This window comes from Tachyglossus aculeatus, chromosome 5 (assembly GCF_015852505.1).
Source record: "Tachyglossus aculeatus isolate mTacAcu1 chromosome 5, mTacAcu1.pri, whole genome shotgun sequence".
NCBI lineage: Eukaryota > Metazoa > Chordata > Mammalia > Monotremata > Tachyglossidae > Tachyglossus > Tachyglossus aculeatus.
In genome coordinates this window covers 71,261,475-71,278,397 of record NC_052070.1, presented here as the reverse complement: position 1 = coordinate 71,278,397, position 16,923 = coordinate 71,261,475, and the positions used below count along the sequence as shown (strand labels likewise).

Sequence of the window (16,923 nt, the reverse complement as noted above, 5' to 3'; positions counted from 1 at the left end):
GTTTTGCTCATTTCAGTCGTATTAAGCGCTTACGGTATGCAAAGCACTGTAGTAAGCGCTCGGGAAAGTACAATAGAGCAATAAAGAGTTGCAGCCCATGTCCTCAAGGAGCGGGGCACTAAGAGCTGCTTAGTGATTTGTGGCTTTGTCAAATCTATGTCGACTGAAGCTTGAATGCCATGTCCATATTCCCCTCCATTGTTCATTTGAACTGCCTTGTCTAAGTTTTCACCCCGCCCCGAGTTTTAACCCAGTGGAACGAACCCGATTTCAAAAACACGTGTTTTCACTAGGCGACATCTCTTCTCAGAGTGCAGTGATGAGTTAGTGAAAGTTTACCATGATGTAAAGGTCAAGAGCAACTGAGCGCTTAAGCAGTTGATGACTTCAAAGATAAAATTGCCCAGAATGGATTGGCAGCAGTGAACCAAAACAGCAAGAACAGGGTGCATCCATCACCCTTTAACCCTGAGTTTATGCCAACCACCCTGACTAGACTCAAAATCTTAGCATGGCACTGCCCAGAGAGTGCTATTGATGGAATGTTGGCAGCATATTTTTATCAGACTTCTAGCCTAAACCTCTCTAACTGCAGTTTTCACATTTACCATGCTAACTTGGATTTTACAGTCCTTTGTTTTAGTACTCAAAGGCAAATCAAGCTCTTTGCCAGCCAGTAATGTATTTCTGAAGTGAGGTCATTTAATTCCATATGATCGTTTTCTCTTGATTTAATTGAAATCACAGTACTGTTTGCAGCCCAATAAGGACAAGCAAAACCAGAAGGGCTGGAAGGAAGTAAAAGCAAGTTTAACCACCACTGAAACAGTAGTAAGAAGGAATACAGTTAGTTGACCAAATATACTTTTTTGGTACGAATCTTCTTTTCCAGATCCTTATAAAATGTTTATTTCAAAAAAGCAAAAAACTTCCATGTGAGCTGGTTCCTATGAGAGTTTAGAACATCACCTTCTTTGTGTGGATATTTTTCTTCACATTTTCTCCTGTGGCACTTAAAATGTTCTCCTTTGGGGGGTCCACAACTTTCTACAGTGCTGTGAAACATGATTATATTTTGAGAAACACTTAACTGTAGGGAATAAACAGCAAACCAGTCCTTGGGGGTTTTTCCCCAAGGGATTTACGTGTTACCTGCTTGCAGGTCATCCTGGGGGATTCAGGATGCATTCAAGCTCAGGATAGGGTCTCTAGTTGATGCAAAAATCTTTGGCAATGGCTTCCATTCTCCAGTCTCCGTGGTTACAATGCTTTTTCTTCCTCCTTGTTTGGTCTTAGGCAAACTGCTAGTGGCCATTTAGTTTTTGGCTTTAGAAGGGACAAATCCCAAGCAGAAACAACAAGTCTTTCCTTGTAACTACAGAAATAGGGGCCTGTATCTCAAGGGGCAATGTGCCCTTAGACTCTCTCCAGAGGGAGCCTGTCCCAACGAGGAGTCTGGGGAAACCAGGACTTCAACTTTTTTTTTTTATAGTCTGCACCCAGCACTTAAGTTGTTTGTACTCCTGATTCTGACATCTTAATAAACAAAACCCCAGCTGGCTATTTTTCTTGTAGAAAATGCCTGCAGGAGATGTTAAAGCTCAGCACATCCACAAACTTGTTCTCTGGAACTCAGCTAGGCAGATGGGAAGTTAGGTACCACATGGACCTGGAACAGTGAGGTCTGTCTCTTTAGATTGTGGGATCAGATGAACCATTATTTATACATATAATCTGCCATGGTGGCTAGTGGATTGGAAGTTGGAAAAACTGGATTTTAATTATTCTCCATCTTGCAATGCAGTTTGGGCAGGACCCGTCTCCTATTAACCACATGAATTCTTACCTCAAGCAATGACCTATTCTAGCTAGCATCTTGTAGTTGAGCATGAGTGCTACTTTTGTAGCTGATTAGTTCAGTGGAAGCTTTAGAGACTGGATTCTGGTCCCAGATCTGCCATTGATATAATTGTCCTTGAGGTTGGTCAATTAACTACTTATTATCCCAATTTTGCAAATGGGTAAAATATGTCCTTTGGTAATTTCCATGTTTTGTTGTGCATTTTCTTTTGTCAGAAAACAAAAGTTATTGTGTATCAGGCCGTGGGACATTTATTTGGCAGCTCTGGAAAACTCTCCTCATAACTTAAAATTTACAGATTGAGGGTAAAATGCCTTAATCTTTACTAGAATTTTTTTTCAGTACATTAGAACACAAAGTTATCTGGTAATGAAGGGGCATGCCTTCTGGGGTTAAACTGTGATTCATATAATAAGAAAGTGGGGCAAATGACTAGTGAACACCAAAAAAAGCAAAAACATAGACTCAGTTAACGTATTTATACATATTCCTACTTATTTATGGGGAGAAAATTAGGCCAGGCTGTTGCTTATTTCATGTAAATAGGTTAACAGGGCAGGTTAATTGCCTGACACTGTACTAGTTATACATTTGGGTGAGTTTGTTTCAGTATTTTGGAAGAAACTTTCTGAAGCTGCTGAAGGCATGGTCCATCCTTCTGACCACTAATGCAGCAGTGTTAATGTCAGCAAGAATGTGAGGGTTCTTGACAGGTCTGCAGGTCAGCAGGATTCTCCACGTAGTGGGGTTGGCTGGGTGGATTTTGAAACGCAAAATGGCTTTTCTGCTGAGATTTGAGTTTTAAAACAACTTATACTTGAGTCAGACTGGGCATTATTAAATTTAGGCATAACTATTGCACCCAAAATAAAAGGTCTCAGATTTCCAGTGAGGATTAATCAAAATGTTAATACTGTGCCGTATGTTCTTAAGGGAAAAGTTCAATGCAGTGCTCCTTCAGAAGTGCTTGGCATTTCACTCCAAGCAGAACTTTGGAATCCCAAGTAATGGCAGCAATAACAAAAGCTTTCCTTGTGCAAAATCTAACTAGTACTTTTTAAGAAACACTAATAATAATAATAATGATGGCATTAAGCGCTTACTATGTGCAAAGCAGTGTTCTAAGCGCTGGGAGGATACAAGGTGATGAGGTTGTCCCACGTGGGGCTCACAGTCTTCATCCCCATTTTACAGATGAGGGAACTGAGGCCCAGAGAAGTTAAGTGACTTGCCCAAAGTCACACAGCTGACAAGTGGTGGAGCCAGGATTTGAAGCCATGACCTCTGACTCCAAAGCCCCAGGAGTATGTAATAACAAATTTGAGAGCTTGGGGTAAGGATGCTCAAAAGGGAGAAAATCAGAATTTAGAGAAATTTGGAGAGTAAAGTTTTATGCTCTTTACCTTAGCACTACCACTTTAAAGAGTCAGTTTTTCATCATTCTGACACTATTCAGCCAAATTCAAAGTTGGAAAGGATTCTGAGGTCTTCTGGTTTAGGCCTCTGCCTTAGGCAAGTGCCTAATTAAGCTATCCAGGTCAGATCACTGTCTGTATTCCTTTTCTAAAAAATCTCTGAGGGTCGAGACTCTACAGGGACTGTGTCCAACCCGATTTGCTTGTATCCACTACAACGCTTAGTACAGTACCTGGCACGTAGTAAGCACTTAACAAATACCACAATAATTGTTATTATTACAGTGTCTGTCTTCCCAACTTGACAGTCAAGTGCCTTTTTTAAAATACCTGACCGAATTTATCTCCTGTCTTCATTTAAACCCACTTCACCTCATGTGGTCCTCTTCCTAAATTCCAAATATGGTCAGTTCTCCCATAAATGTGGTTTTTTCACTGTGTTGGATCTATAGAATGCTGTTCAGCAAGAATTAGGAATTTTTTTTCAGACAGTATGCATCAGCTTACAGAGAATGTGATGCAGTGTTGGAGGGAACTGTTTTGTGTGTGTGTATGGCTCTGGACATTGTGAATTACAGTGAGAGGTCCTTCATTTGGGGTTTGTGCAAGACTAACCCATGTGTTAAAGGAAAACTAACTGTACTTGACTGTGGCACGTTGGTCTCGTGGATTTAGCAGGTTCTTTGTAATGACACTATTGTTAATTCTCTGGTAAACTGACCTTTCCCCTCCCACAGCTCATTCCCCTTCACTCACCCACACTTTTCTGTGATACTTAGACCTAGTCAGCCGTACCCCATCCTTTTCCCCCGCCTCCCCCACAACACCCCCAAGTGCTTTTGTTTTTATGAGGTCCAACTGGTTTTATACACTAAGGACACTCTGCGTTTTCTTCCTATATTCCAAAAAAAGTTTAAAAAGTCACCCAATTCAGTATCACCTGCAAACTTGAGCATGCTCCACCTTTGTACAGGTACCTCAGAACTGATGTTGTGAGGCCACCAAATGCATCAGTCAATCATATTTGAGCACTTACTATGTTCTAAGCACTGGGCCAATACAAGATAAATGAGCTCGGACATCATCCACATCCCACGTGGGGCTCACGACCTAAGTAGGGTTGTCCCCATTTTACAGATGAGGCACAGAGAAGTGAAGTCACTTGCCCAAGATCACACAGCAGATAAGTGGCAGAGCCAGGTCCTCTGGCTCCCATACCCGTGCTATTTCCACTAGGCCATACTGCTGCAGAGCATTGTGCTAAGCACTTGGAAGAGTATAATATAGCAAGAGTTGGTAGACACATTCTCTACCCACAACGACCTGTCTCTTCTGATCCCCACGCCGCCCAGGATGACACAAGGGCATTGATAATTTGACGATCCTTGAGCTAGTTACGCTGCAATATGGTTGAACTGCATGCATCATAGCATCATGGAGAAGCAGAGTGGCCTAGTGGAAAGAGCATGGGCCTGGGAATCCGAGGACCTGGGTTCTAATCCTGGCTCTGCCACTTGCCTGCTGGGGTGGCCTTGGGTGAGTCACTTGTGTGTTCTTCCGCTTCCTCATCTGTAAAGTGAGGTTGAGATCTGTTTTTCCCTCCTACTTCGACTGTGAGTTCCAATGGGGCAGGGACTGTCTGACCTGATATACTTGTCTACCCCAGCACTTGTCACATAAGTGCTTAGTAAATATTATTATTATAATTATGAGGAGTGGGATATGGGCTCACATTTTACTGAAGTTTAAACTCTATTTTTCTCCTCCTGTATATGACTTGACACTCTTCATTCCTAAAAATAAGCTACCCTGTGTTCTCATCTCCATTTTGGGATAAAGTGACAACTGGCAGAACAGCTATTGTCTTTCATAACTAATTTGATAGGAGGAAAAACATATGGGTTCAAAGAGCAAGGTGGCACTGCTGTTATTTCTATGAATTACCATCTTTTGTCTTGCTCCTAGTGTGGAACTGTGTTTTCTGTCTTCTTGTATCCTACGAACCACTAAATTTCATAGCTTGTGATCTTGAAAGTTTTTACTTAAAGGATCATCATCATCAGTCGTATTTATTGAGTGCTTACTATGTGCAGAGCACTGTACTAAGTGCTTGGGAAGTACAAATTGGCAACATATAGAGACAGTCCCTACCCAACAGTGGGCTCACAGTCTAAAAGGGGGAGACAGAGAACAAAACCAAACATACTAATAAAATAAATAGAATAGATATGTACAAGTAAAATAAATAAATAGAGTAATAAATATGTACAAACATATATACAGGTGCCCTTACGGGGCTGTGTCCTCTCTGGGATAAGATTAACTTCATCTATCAACTAGAATGTGACCTCCCAACCTTCTTCAAGTCTCCAACTTCAGAGTGCTAACTTGAATAAAATGTTTTTTTGGTTTTTTTTTTTAAAGAAAAAGAATTTGTATGCATCTTAGGGCCACATTGTGGTTCGTCCTCTTGCTTTTTGCTATACTGCATGGTTCCCATAAGAAGCCAGGGAAGGGGAGGGTGCAAAGTAATATGTGGAAATCACATGCCTGTCCATACGTCTGAAGCAAAGGAAAGATGGAATTAAAGGTATCAATTGACCGAGTATGAAGATCTTAAAATAAATTGCAGTCTGTCTTTGGGGTTTTTGCTGTCACATGAAAGCAGTTAGATTTTTTATGGGCAATAGCTGCACCAGCCCTGGCCTGTGCCAGCTCTGCTGAAGTAATTGGGTTTGTTCTATTCTGGTGTGATGAATCTGCCTTTATTCCTGTCTCTCCTTTTTTTCCTTTTTTCTTTTTTTTTCTCTGTGTGTGTGTGTGTGTGTGTGTGTGTGTGTGTGTGTGTGTGTGACTCTGGTTCCCAGTTTTAAAGAAAGTTTCCTTTTCCAAATACTGCAGTTATTACAAACAGTGTCTTCCTGCCCCATTTAAATTACCCCCATGGGACAATCCAGCAGTGATGATAATGTTTGTGCTGTTGAATAAGCACCGTCCGGTGTCAGCAGGAGCAGAGAGGCATGCACAGAATCGCTAGCTGCTCCCCTGAGGAAGGATGGAATTACAATAAAGAGGTGACTGCTTCCACAGCTAAGGGCTCGGAGTCTAGAGGATCTGGACTTTGGCATCATGAGATAGATGCCTAGAAACAGAGGTGAATCCCCACTTGGATGATACCCAGTGGTGTTCTTCCAATGTTACCCCGCTCATCTAGCTAGCAAGAGTTGGCAGGAGTCTCCCTAATCCCCCACTCTTGATTGCCCCTTTTTAAGGTAGGAAAGGTTAAGACTATTGGCTTTGGGAAAAGGTCAGTGAGGTTGTGTTGGGATGGAAGTGGGGTGGGGCGGGGGGAAGAGGGCAGTGTTAAATGTTTTGACAGTGGCTTCTTGAAGAAATGCAGAGGCTGAGGTTGTCACTTTATTCATACATCTGGGTATTATACATTCCCACCTGTATCTTCTTTCTATTTAGCTCTTTTTATTAATATCATTGACTCTCTCCAAGATAGCCTGTCTCAACTGAGAGGCAGTGGATGTCTGGGAGCTATTTCTAACCCAAGGCAGAGGTCATTTGTGTGGGGGAGGGCAGGAGAGATCTTCTCATCCCAGTCCCAGGTTTTGGAACATGAGCCCAATCCCCCTCTGTTCTCTGCAACCTGAAAGCCTGAGATCCGTTTCTTGCTCCAGAGTAGGGCCAAAGGCAGCTCCTGGTTTAGAAATAGTATAAGGCTACAGTGCAGGGGGGTGGGGGGGGAGCTTCAAAACTATTAAGAAGTAGTTGGCAATCAAGAGTTCACTTCATGTTTTGCATCTCTTGTGTAACTGTCCCTTTAAATCAGGTCTAATGCTTCCGAAATCTGACACCACAATAGCAAAACTGTCTAGGAGTTCTAGAAAACATTCCAAAGCAAAGGGCACCTTTCTTCCTAGCAAGTCCACCTCTGGGATTAAGTTGTCCTAGAATAATTCTAATTTCCCAGATTTCCATGGAAGTGATCTGTTCCTAGAACCATTGTTGAAATTCCTTTTCTAGTTAATAGAAGTTTTTTTGGCTCTGATGTTGACCATCCCCTTTGAGGTATCTTGCATTCTGTATCTAGCCCCAGTGTCGTTACTCTCGGTACCTGATCATGTTCTGCCTAGTTAATTACATGTCGTATAAACTCTGAATGCCTCTGTTAAATCTTCATTTAGGAGCACATTGTATTTGATTCCTAAATAGACAGCTGGTAATGCCAGGCAGTGAGGTGGGACGGAAGTGTGGAGTGGAAAAGACCAGATGAATCTTTCAGGCTTTCACAGGTTCTTTTGTAAAAGAGTAAAAAATTAGTTGGGTAAAACACTGCATTCTTCACCACTTCCCTATTAACAAATTGAAAGGGCCTTCAGGCTGCAGACTAGTGAAGAGCAAGACGCTTTTAAGGAAATATAATTTCCCCTCATATGTTCCCAAAATGTTCTGTTGTTCCTTTGACATTTGACGAGAGCATTGTGCCATCTTCCCAAGAGGAAACAGAAAGAAAGTGCAGTAAGAATGGCCTTCTCAGACCCTGAGTGCTTTCAGTTTCTTCCTCCATTGTCCTGTTCCTCAGTTTTCTCTTCATCCATAAAAGCCACATTTAAATTTTTAATGAAGTACAATAGGTCACTTCCACCTCTGCTGTTCCATAGGGTGGATTACTAAGATTCTGGGCCTTCTAAGATCATAGCTCTGACTCTGGGCATTATATGCTGAAGAATTCAAGACTGCCCATCTCCAGACCTAACCAGTGTAGGCATATGTTTTTGGTAGCGTTATAACGAAGTTGTCAGGGAGACCTTAATGCCTCTTTCCCTTTTTGACTAGAAGGAAGAGACTGGGAGAAGCAAAGACTGCTGGGATAGCCCCGAGGCCCCTGCGCTCTCCACCTGCAGCAATGCTGATATCTTCCGCAGAATAAATGCCATGTTGGATAACTCCTTGGACTTCAGTAAAGTCTGCACCACGCCCATCACAAAAGGAAGGCAAGATCACTTGCAAGGTGACTTGGGTTCAGCTGGGAACAGCAGGGCCACTGGGATTAGGACATGTGTGGAGGAAAAGTTTTCTAAGCCGTTGGACTGGGTGTCGTCCCCCCCGCCCAATCCTTGCTCACACTCCTTTCTTACCGGTTCCCCTTTTTTATACCCACACCCACCCACCCATCAAGAGCAATCAAAGGTATATAGCGAGTGCTTACTGTGTGCAGAGCACTCTACTAAGCATTTGGGAGGATGTGGCATAGCAAGAGTTGGTAGACATGGTCCCTGCCCTCAAGGAGCGTACAGTCTGTGGGGGGAGCAAGACATTAAAATAAATCACAGATGGGGAAATGGCAGGGTAAGAGAATGTGTGCATGAATTACTCTCCCCTCCTTCAAAATCTTATTGAAGGCACATCTCAAAGTGGCCTTCCCAAACTAAGCCCCACTTATCATCTCCCACTCCCTTCTGTGTCGCCCTGACTTGCTCCATTTACTCTTTTCCCTCCTCCCTGCCCCACAGCACTTAAGTACATATCTGTAATTTATTTGTATGGATGTCTGTCTCCCCTCCCACCTCACACTCTCCCCTCCCCCCCCCCCCCCCCCCCCCCCCGCCGACTGTAAGATCGATGTGGGCAGGGAATGTCACTGTTTACCGTTGTGGTGTTCTTTCCTGAGTGCTTAGTACAGTGTTCAGCATATAGCACTCAATAAATGTGATTGAGTGAGTGAGTGCTGATGGTACGGTGGCTATCAAGTGCTTAAAGAGTACTAATCCAAGTGTTTGGATGACACAGAAGGGAGAGGGAGTAGGGGAAAGAAGGGTTTAGTCAGGGAGGGCCTTTTGGAGATGTAATTTTAGGATGTAAACTTGTGGACAGGAAGCAGACTACCAACTCTGTACTCTCCCAAATCCTTAATCTAGTGCTCTGCACACAGTAATAGTGATAATGATGATAGTGATGTTATTAAGTGCTTACTAATATGTTTCTGGTACTGTTCTGAATGCTGGGGTAGATGCAAGCCAATCAGGTTGGACACAGTCACTGTCCCAAATGGGGCTCAAGAGTCTTAATCCTCATTTTACAGATGAAGTGACAGATACAGAGAAGTGACGTGACTTGCTCAAGGTGGAGGCAGGATTAGAACCCAAGTCCCTCTGGCTTCTAGACCCATGCTGTATCCACTAGGCCAGGCTTCTCCTCAATAAGTACTCAAATACCATTGATAATGAACAGGATGAACATTGAAGGTAGGGAGAGTGGTGGCCTGTCAGATAAGAAGGGGGAGGGAGTTTCAGGTCAGAGGGAGGATGTAGGCAAGGAGTTGGCGGTGGGATAGATGAGCTTGAGGTACAGTGAGTAGGTTGACCTTAGAGGAGCAAAGTGTACAGATTGGGTTGTAGGAAATCAGTAAGGTCTGTTAAGTGGGGAGAGCTAATTGTGTCAAAAGGCATTTTCTGTTTGCAGAGGTGGGTGGGCAACCATTGAAGGTTTTTTGAGGAGTGGGGAGATATGGGTTGAGTGATTTTTTTTTTTTGATTTTTTTTTTGTAGAGAAATAATCTGGGCGGCAAAGTAACGTGGACTGAAGTAGGGGAGAAGCAGGGGTTAGGGAGGTCAGTGAGAAGGCTGATGCAGTTGAGTACCATCACAATAGTTGTATCCCCTACTTTGAAGAAACCTGGGTTGAAACCTTGTTTTAAGGGACAGAGGAAACCCCAGGGACAGACAGGAAAGTACTTTGCTTTTTTGTCAATTCAGATCTAGCGTTACTAGGTTTCAGTCATGTATCTATAAATACCTGCCCCTGTTTCATTGTTTATTGCATGAATGGACTGATATATCTCTGTAGGAACTGCATTATGCTGCTGGTGCTTCAAGAATCCTGTTTTAAGGTGCAAATGAAGGTGGGGGACATTTTTTGTATAAAACTTCAATTGTATGTGAAGCCCATTCTTTTGGTTGTAAGTACTTTGACCTAAAATCTTGCAAGATATCCAAAGGAAATTCTTATAGTATTCTTTTGGAAGTTATTAAATGTGATAGAGGCAGGTTTTAATGCTTTTTCTAGGAAAGTTTTTTTTCATAGTTGCCTGAAAGTGTCAGTAAGGTAGCCTCCTGTCTAAAAATGTCAACCCTCTGACCCAGCTAGGATTGGTGATAAATTCCCTGATTTAGAATGATGCAAGTTCAAGTCAAACTTCACCTAGGTCTATACTCTTAATTAGTAATGTCATTTGTAAGGTAGTAGTTGGAATGAGAAAAATAACTTTTGCATTGGGGTTACAGGATGGAAATCTGTTCAGCAACATGGTGTACAAAAACTCTCACCCAACTAGGGAAATTTCCCTATTTTACTGACTTACAAAACAGTAACTTGTATTTGTTTTAAAAGGGGGGTAAGAAATGGATAGTTATTTGCCTAATCATAGTCCCCTGAAATCCGATGCAGTAGTAGCATACCTCACTAAAACGTAGAGTAACATGTCCGTACTACGGTTATGCCTAATGAAGGGTCTTTGGACCACCTTACCTTGTCTGGGGTTTTGCCTACTTTTGTGTGAGGAATGAAATTGTAGAAACTGCAAGGCTGGCTAAGTATCCTTAGCTTCTTTCCACTTAAATGTTTGAATGGGTGTGACTCCTTTCTTTCCGCCCCCCATCCCCCCAAGCCTTTTTTCTACTAGCAGAAGTATATAAGGATATTTACATAAATGCTGTAGGGCTGGGTTTAGCATCAACACTCCCAACCTGTATTGTAGATCCAAATGTATCTCTCCCTCTCTGCCTACATGTTCAGGCTCTGTGAGAGCCATGGGAGTCTGTGCCAGTGGCCACATTCATATGAGAGCCACTGGCTTTTATCTGGAGTTATACTGTCTTGGAATGTTGTCTCAAGATGCCAAGAGAGAATAATTCAGATTGACACACTTCCCCACATAGTCCCTTATAGCAAATGCCCTGCTGTAAACTCTTAACACTAGAAGCAAATGAGGCTTCGGGTAGCTATTGGCTGGGGGTGAAAAGGTCCAATAGCTGAATAAATAAACTAATGCAGCATGGCCTAGTGGGTAGAACCTGGGCCTGCGAGGTCAGAAGAACCTGGGTTTCTAATCCTAGCTCTGCCACTTGTCTGCTCTGTAACCTTTAGGCAAGTCGCATCACTTCTGTGTGCTTCAGTTCCCTCATCTGTAAAATGGGGGGTTAAGACTGAGCCCCATGTGGGCCATGGACTGGGACCAACCTGATGAGCTTGTATCTACCCCAGCACTTAATACAGTACCTGGCACAAAGTTGAACAGATACCATTAAAAATTAAAGGATGCCAAAAATTGCCCCAGTAGCTTGAGATTAGTCATTGGCAAGTGAGCAGCTTTAAGGTGGGTGTACTAATTAGTACACTACCCATGTACTCCCTAAGTGTCTCTTAATTGTAAGGTTTAATGCTAGGTCTTAAGTTGTGCACAAGTTTTACCTTCAACCTCCCAAAGGCTTTGAATAATACTAGAACTCCTAAATGCAGGCAACTGTTCCAAGTTAGGGTTGGAGACTGGAGGAGCAGTCTGTCCCCACTTGAAGCATCCTGGAGCTGTAACTTAAGAGCGACATACTTGTTCTTGAGTGTTGGATTGGTAATTAGGGATTACAGCTAGTTGTAACCCGAACACTGAAAATGGCAAGTGATAGGACAGCTTAGTTCCTTTAAGGTTATAGCAGCAACAGCCTGTAATAATCGTAGTATTTAAGCACATACTCTGTGACCAGCAGTGTTCTAAGCACTGGAGTTAGATACAAGGTAATCAGGTTGGACACAGTCCTTGTCCCATATGGGGCTCACAGTCTTAATCCCCATTTTGCAGATGAAAACTAAGGCACAGAAATTGAGTTGCCCAAGGTCACACAGCAGACGTGGTGGAGCTAGGATTGGAACCCACGTCCTCTTACTCCCAAATCTGTGCTCTTTCCACTAGGCCGCACTGCTTCCCTGGTAGAACCTCTCGTCTCCTGTAGGCAAACCTAGCGATTTTTGTAGAGGACCTTTGGACCATAGCTGCAGTATCTGAGCCCTGCCCGGGCTGTGCCAAGGAAAGATGGCATTTGAACTCGGATCATCTTTGGGATGGCCATTTGGCTCAATTGTGGGTGCTCACTTGTCGGGATGGCAATGACCAGCAGACAAGTTGGCTCTGCTGCCATTGTACAGCATTTAAAGAATCTTCGTTATCAAGGTCCCGTTTGCTTATTTGGGACTAGGGGACTCAAGGGCCCAATGTAGTGGGTAGAGCATAGATTGGCAGTCAGATGGTCATGGGTTCTAATCCCTGCTCTGCCACTGGCAGTCAGATGGTCTTGGGTTCTAATCCCTGCTCTGCCACTTGTGTGCTGGTTGACCTTGGGCAAATCATTTCACTTCTCTGTGCCTGTTACCTCATCTGTAAAATGGGGATTCATTCACTCATTCATTGTCGTATTTATTGAGCACTTACTGTGTGCAGAGCACTGTACTAAGTGCTTGGGAAGTACAAGTCGGCAACATATAGAGACAGTCTCTACCCATCAACGGGCTCACAGTTTAGAAGAATTGAGACTGAGCCCCTCATGGTGCAGACTGTGTCCAACCCAATTTGCTTGTATCCACCCCATTGCTTAGTACAGTGCCTGGGGCATAGTAGGTGCTTAGCAAATATTATTACTATTATTAACAGCCGCTCAGACTCCATGCCTATGGGGCCCAGGCTATTCACTGGAAGTGGAGGTCTAAGCCCTTTTTAAGGACAACACTCCTGAGACCTTCCTGAATGGAGTCCCAGGATTTGGGCTTATACGGAGTTAAATGACGGGTGGGCTGACCTGCCTGAAAAGCACAAGCAGCAAAGCAACACTCTCCTTGCCCCCTTGCAAGCTGTAGCAGAACAATATGCTCTCTCCCGCTGTCACGTGGTGAGCCACTTCAGACTTCAAAAATAGACTCTTCATCAAGAGGTGAGACAGCGTGGCTGGGATGACCGTGCCTTATTGAAAATCAGGCCATCGACCCAAGTTTGCACCTCTTCTTCACGGTAACTGTGAAAAGCAGAGTGGGAGGAGGCAGAAGTGTGCTCCTGCCCAGGATTCTGATGCATCCACATCCTGTGTGGTGCACACTGATTTTTATATATAGGTTCACCAGTTTAGTCAGGACAGCTTCTGTTTTAAAATACTTGTAGATTCTAACACTTCCCAGGATAACTTACCCTCCTGGCTAAAACTAAGCTACATAGTCTAGGTATGATGTCTTCACATCTTTAATGCCGATGGGTAGGTATTAAGCAGTATGAAGTTCTTCTATGTGTGAGCCACTGAAGTTCAATGACTAGAACCTAGGATTGAGTCATGGCATTCATTCATTCACTCAGTAGTATTTACTGAGCATTTACTGTGTGTTAAGCACTTGGGAAAATACAATATCTGTGCTTCCGAACTTGGGTTCGAGCCAACTCAGCCCCTTGGCTTCTCTCTGCAAAATGGAAATTCTTTGCTTGACATCAACCAAACAAGGGTACTATGGTAATGCTATCTCATAGATAGGCTCAAAAATTTAATTTATCACTGCCCCTGTTAAGGCTTTAAGCACCTATAGGCCAACTCAATCCAAGATGATCTGAAATAATCAGATGGGTGGCGGTGGGAGGAGGGGGAGTTTCAACCTGTGAAAGTGGAAAAAGGATTTTATCCCTATTTTACAGATGAGGAAAGTGAGGCTCAGAGAGATTGTGACTTGTCTAAAATCATACTGCAAACCAGTGACAGAGCTGGGATTAGAACCTAGATCACCTGAATCCCATGCTTTACTCTATACCCTTCAGTTATTTGTCCAAATGTGAACACTAAGTACTGCATGTGTAAGTAGAAATTCCCATAGAAACCCTTTCAGAGCCTGATTCTATGTCCAAAACAAGGCTGTCTTTATTTTTACCTGGTAATTGGTTTTGTAACTTTGTAAAGCCTCAGGTAGTCAACGTTTTGAAGCAATCAGACCCTTAAACATGCTAGTCAAGTTCAGTCCATTTTCCCAAAACACATAGTTTAACTTTGCTTTTTGGCTAGAATGCTGTAGGGGAATTAGGGAATATTGGTCTGAACAGAACATGATGCAGTGTTGGAAAAGATAACCGCTGTGCACACATGCAGCATCAAAGTGTGTGTTGTGTAATGCATGGTATATCCCCTGTGTTATAGGAGAAGGGACTGTATTTCGAGGAACTTAAAATGTAATAGGGGAAAAGAGATATTAATGGATATTAATTATCTTAAACCATGCTACTATAACCAGTAGCACAAATATCAAGGTGAAATAGCCAAGTAATTGAATTATCCATATGTGCATAAGTGCTGTGTGTGGTGGCAGGAGGTAGTGGAAGGGAACATAAAGTAGGTGAGATGAGCAAAGACTCTTCTGTAGGTCTTGGTGAATCCAAAATGAGTAGAAGACATTTCTTAACCCCCCTCCCCCCGCCCATGCCACCAAGCCCCACCAAAGCAGAGAAAGAGAAGGGATGGAAAGTGGCAATTGCCAACCTAGGACCTAAGTGTTTACAGGAAGCTTCGGAAGAGGGTTCAGAGGCCCAGTTTGAGAGTCAGGATGCTTTGTTGCATCTCTGGAGGAAGTAGAGAGTAGCATGGCCTAGCGAATAGAGCTCGGGCCTAGAAATCAGGAGGTCATGGGTTCTAATGTTGGCTCTGCCACTTGTCTATTGTGTGTCCTTGGGGAAAGTAACTTAACTTCTCTGTGCCTGTTAGCTCATCTGCAAAATGGGGAATAAGACTGTGTGAGCCCCATGTGTGGCATGGAGTGTGTCCAACCTGATCAGCTTGTATCTACCCCAGCACTTTAGTGTCTGGAGCATATTAAGGATTAAACACTATTTAAGAAAAAAGCTGGAGATTACTCTGGGGACCTGAATTTTTTTTAATACACAGTTTAGTGTATCCTGCCACCAGGCACCATTCTTACATTTGACTAAAGTAACCATTACACAACTGCACCTTGTTAAAGAGGTCTCTTTAATCTTCTCGGAGAAGGTCTATTCCCTTGGTGATTCCTGAATGACTCACACAGTCTTGCGCTAAATTTCTTAAGAATAATTTGTGCTACTAATTCCTCTGCCAGGTTAAGCGCCTGGCCTGTCCATAGGCTATGTAAAACCAGGAGCCAGTTGTTCAGAATTCTTTCTCACTTGGTAAGGGAGATGTGGGAAGCGGGCCACTTGGAAGTTTGTCAGTGGTATTTGTTGAGCACATAGCATGTTCAGAGCACTGCACACTTATAACTGTGGTATTTAAGTGCTTACTATCTGCCAGGCACCGTTTAAATGCTGGGGTGGATACAAGAAAATCAGGGTGGACAAGAGTCCCTGTCCCACATTGCACTCATAATCTCAATTACTTTTACAGTTGAGGTGTCGGAAGTACAGAGAAGTGAAGTGATTTGCCCAGGGACACATAGTAGACAAGTGGCAGAGCCAGCATTAGAACCCATGACCTTCTGATTCCTAGGCCCGTGCTCTATCCACTAGGCCATGCTACTCTCTACTTCCTTCAGAGATGCAACAAAGCATCGTGACTCTCAACCTGGGCCTCTGAACCCTCTTCAGAAGCTTCCTGTAAACAATGGGGTACTAGGTTGGCAATTGCCACTTTCCATCCCTTCTCTTACTCTGCTTTGGTGGGGTTGGTGGTGGAGGTAGGAAATGTTGTCTACTCATTTTGGATTCACCAAGACCTACAGAAAAGTCTTCACTCATCTCACCTACTTTGTGTTCCCTTCCACTTACCTCCTGCCACCTCACACAGCACTTCTGCACGTATGGATAATTCAATTACTTGGCTATTTCATCTTGATATTTGTGCTACTGGTTATAGTCCTCCTGCTTCCATTAATATCTCTTTTCCCCTATTACATTTTAAGTTCCTTGTTATACAGTCCCTTCTCCTATAACATAGAGGATATACCCTTAAACCATGCATTACACAACACACTTTGATGCTGCATGTGTGCACGGCACAGTTTTCTGCTGCACAGGCCCGTAGGCTCTATCCCCTACACCATGCTGCTTCTCAGCTTTTACATCAGCAACAGAAAATGGGAGTTACCCCACTATGCTTTCCTGGAGTTTGGAATGAGGGAATGGTGGGCTTCTTCTTAACGTCCTCATAGCCAGAAGCTGTAGGTCACATCTTCCTTTGGCTAACTGTTCCAGCCAGGACCTTAATCTTACCCCAGCAGTTCCAAGCCACACTCCATTGCTGCTTCCATCTGCTTAACACAGAAGCAATGGGAACACCCAAAATGCCATTGATCGGGTGTGGCATATGGTATTTTGGCAAATGAGGCTTTCTTTAAGGGAGACATTAATCAACTGGCTCAGTGCATGGTAGTTTTTTTATTATTATTATTTGTCTCTTCATGGACAGCTCTAGATGGAAGAGAGAGCAGAAAGATTAGTCTACAGGTTTGAAATGAGACACTATGATATCCCTGAGTTAAAGCTTTGTATTTTTTTTTTTCCAGAACAACTCATTCTGTGTTTGTGTTTTTTTAAGCAGATGTAATCCCAGGGTTGGCTTCAGTCTCTGTTGAGCATGGACATTAGACTTTGCAAAG

General features: G+C 43.2%; 1 protein-coding gene across 7 annotated transcripts in view; it reads left to right on the top strand.

The window, feature by feature from the left end:
* The window catches only part of CPEB1 (cytoplasmic polyadenylation element binding protein 1), an 80,389-nt gene that overhangs the window by 6,769 nt on the left and 56,697 nt on the right, over positions 1–16,923 (top strand). For 6 of the 7 annotated variants that reach the window (XM_038746802.1, XM_038746801.1, XM_038746800.1 and 3 more), the window contains exon 2: positions 8,122–8,296. In XM_038746802.1, coding sequence (XP_038602730.1) covers positions 8,122–8,296 — 175 coding nt within the window. Of the gene's footprint in view, positions 1–8,108; positions 8,297–16,923 lie in introns of those variants that run through there. The other variant, XM_038746799.1, reaches the window with a different exon arrangement.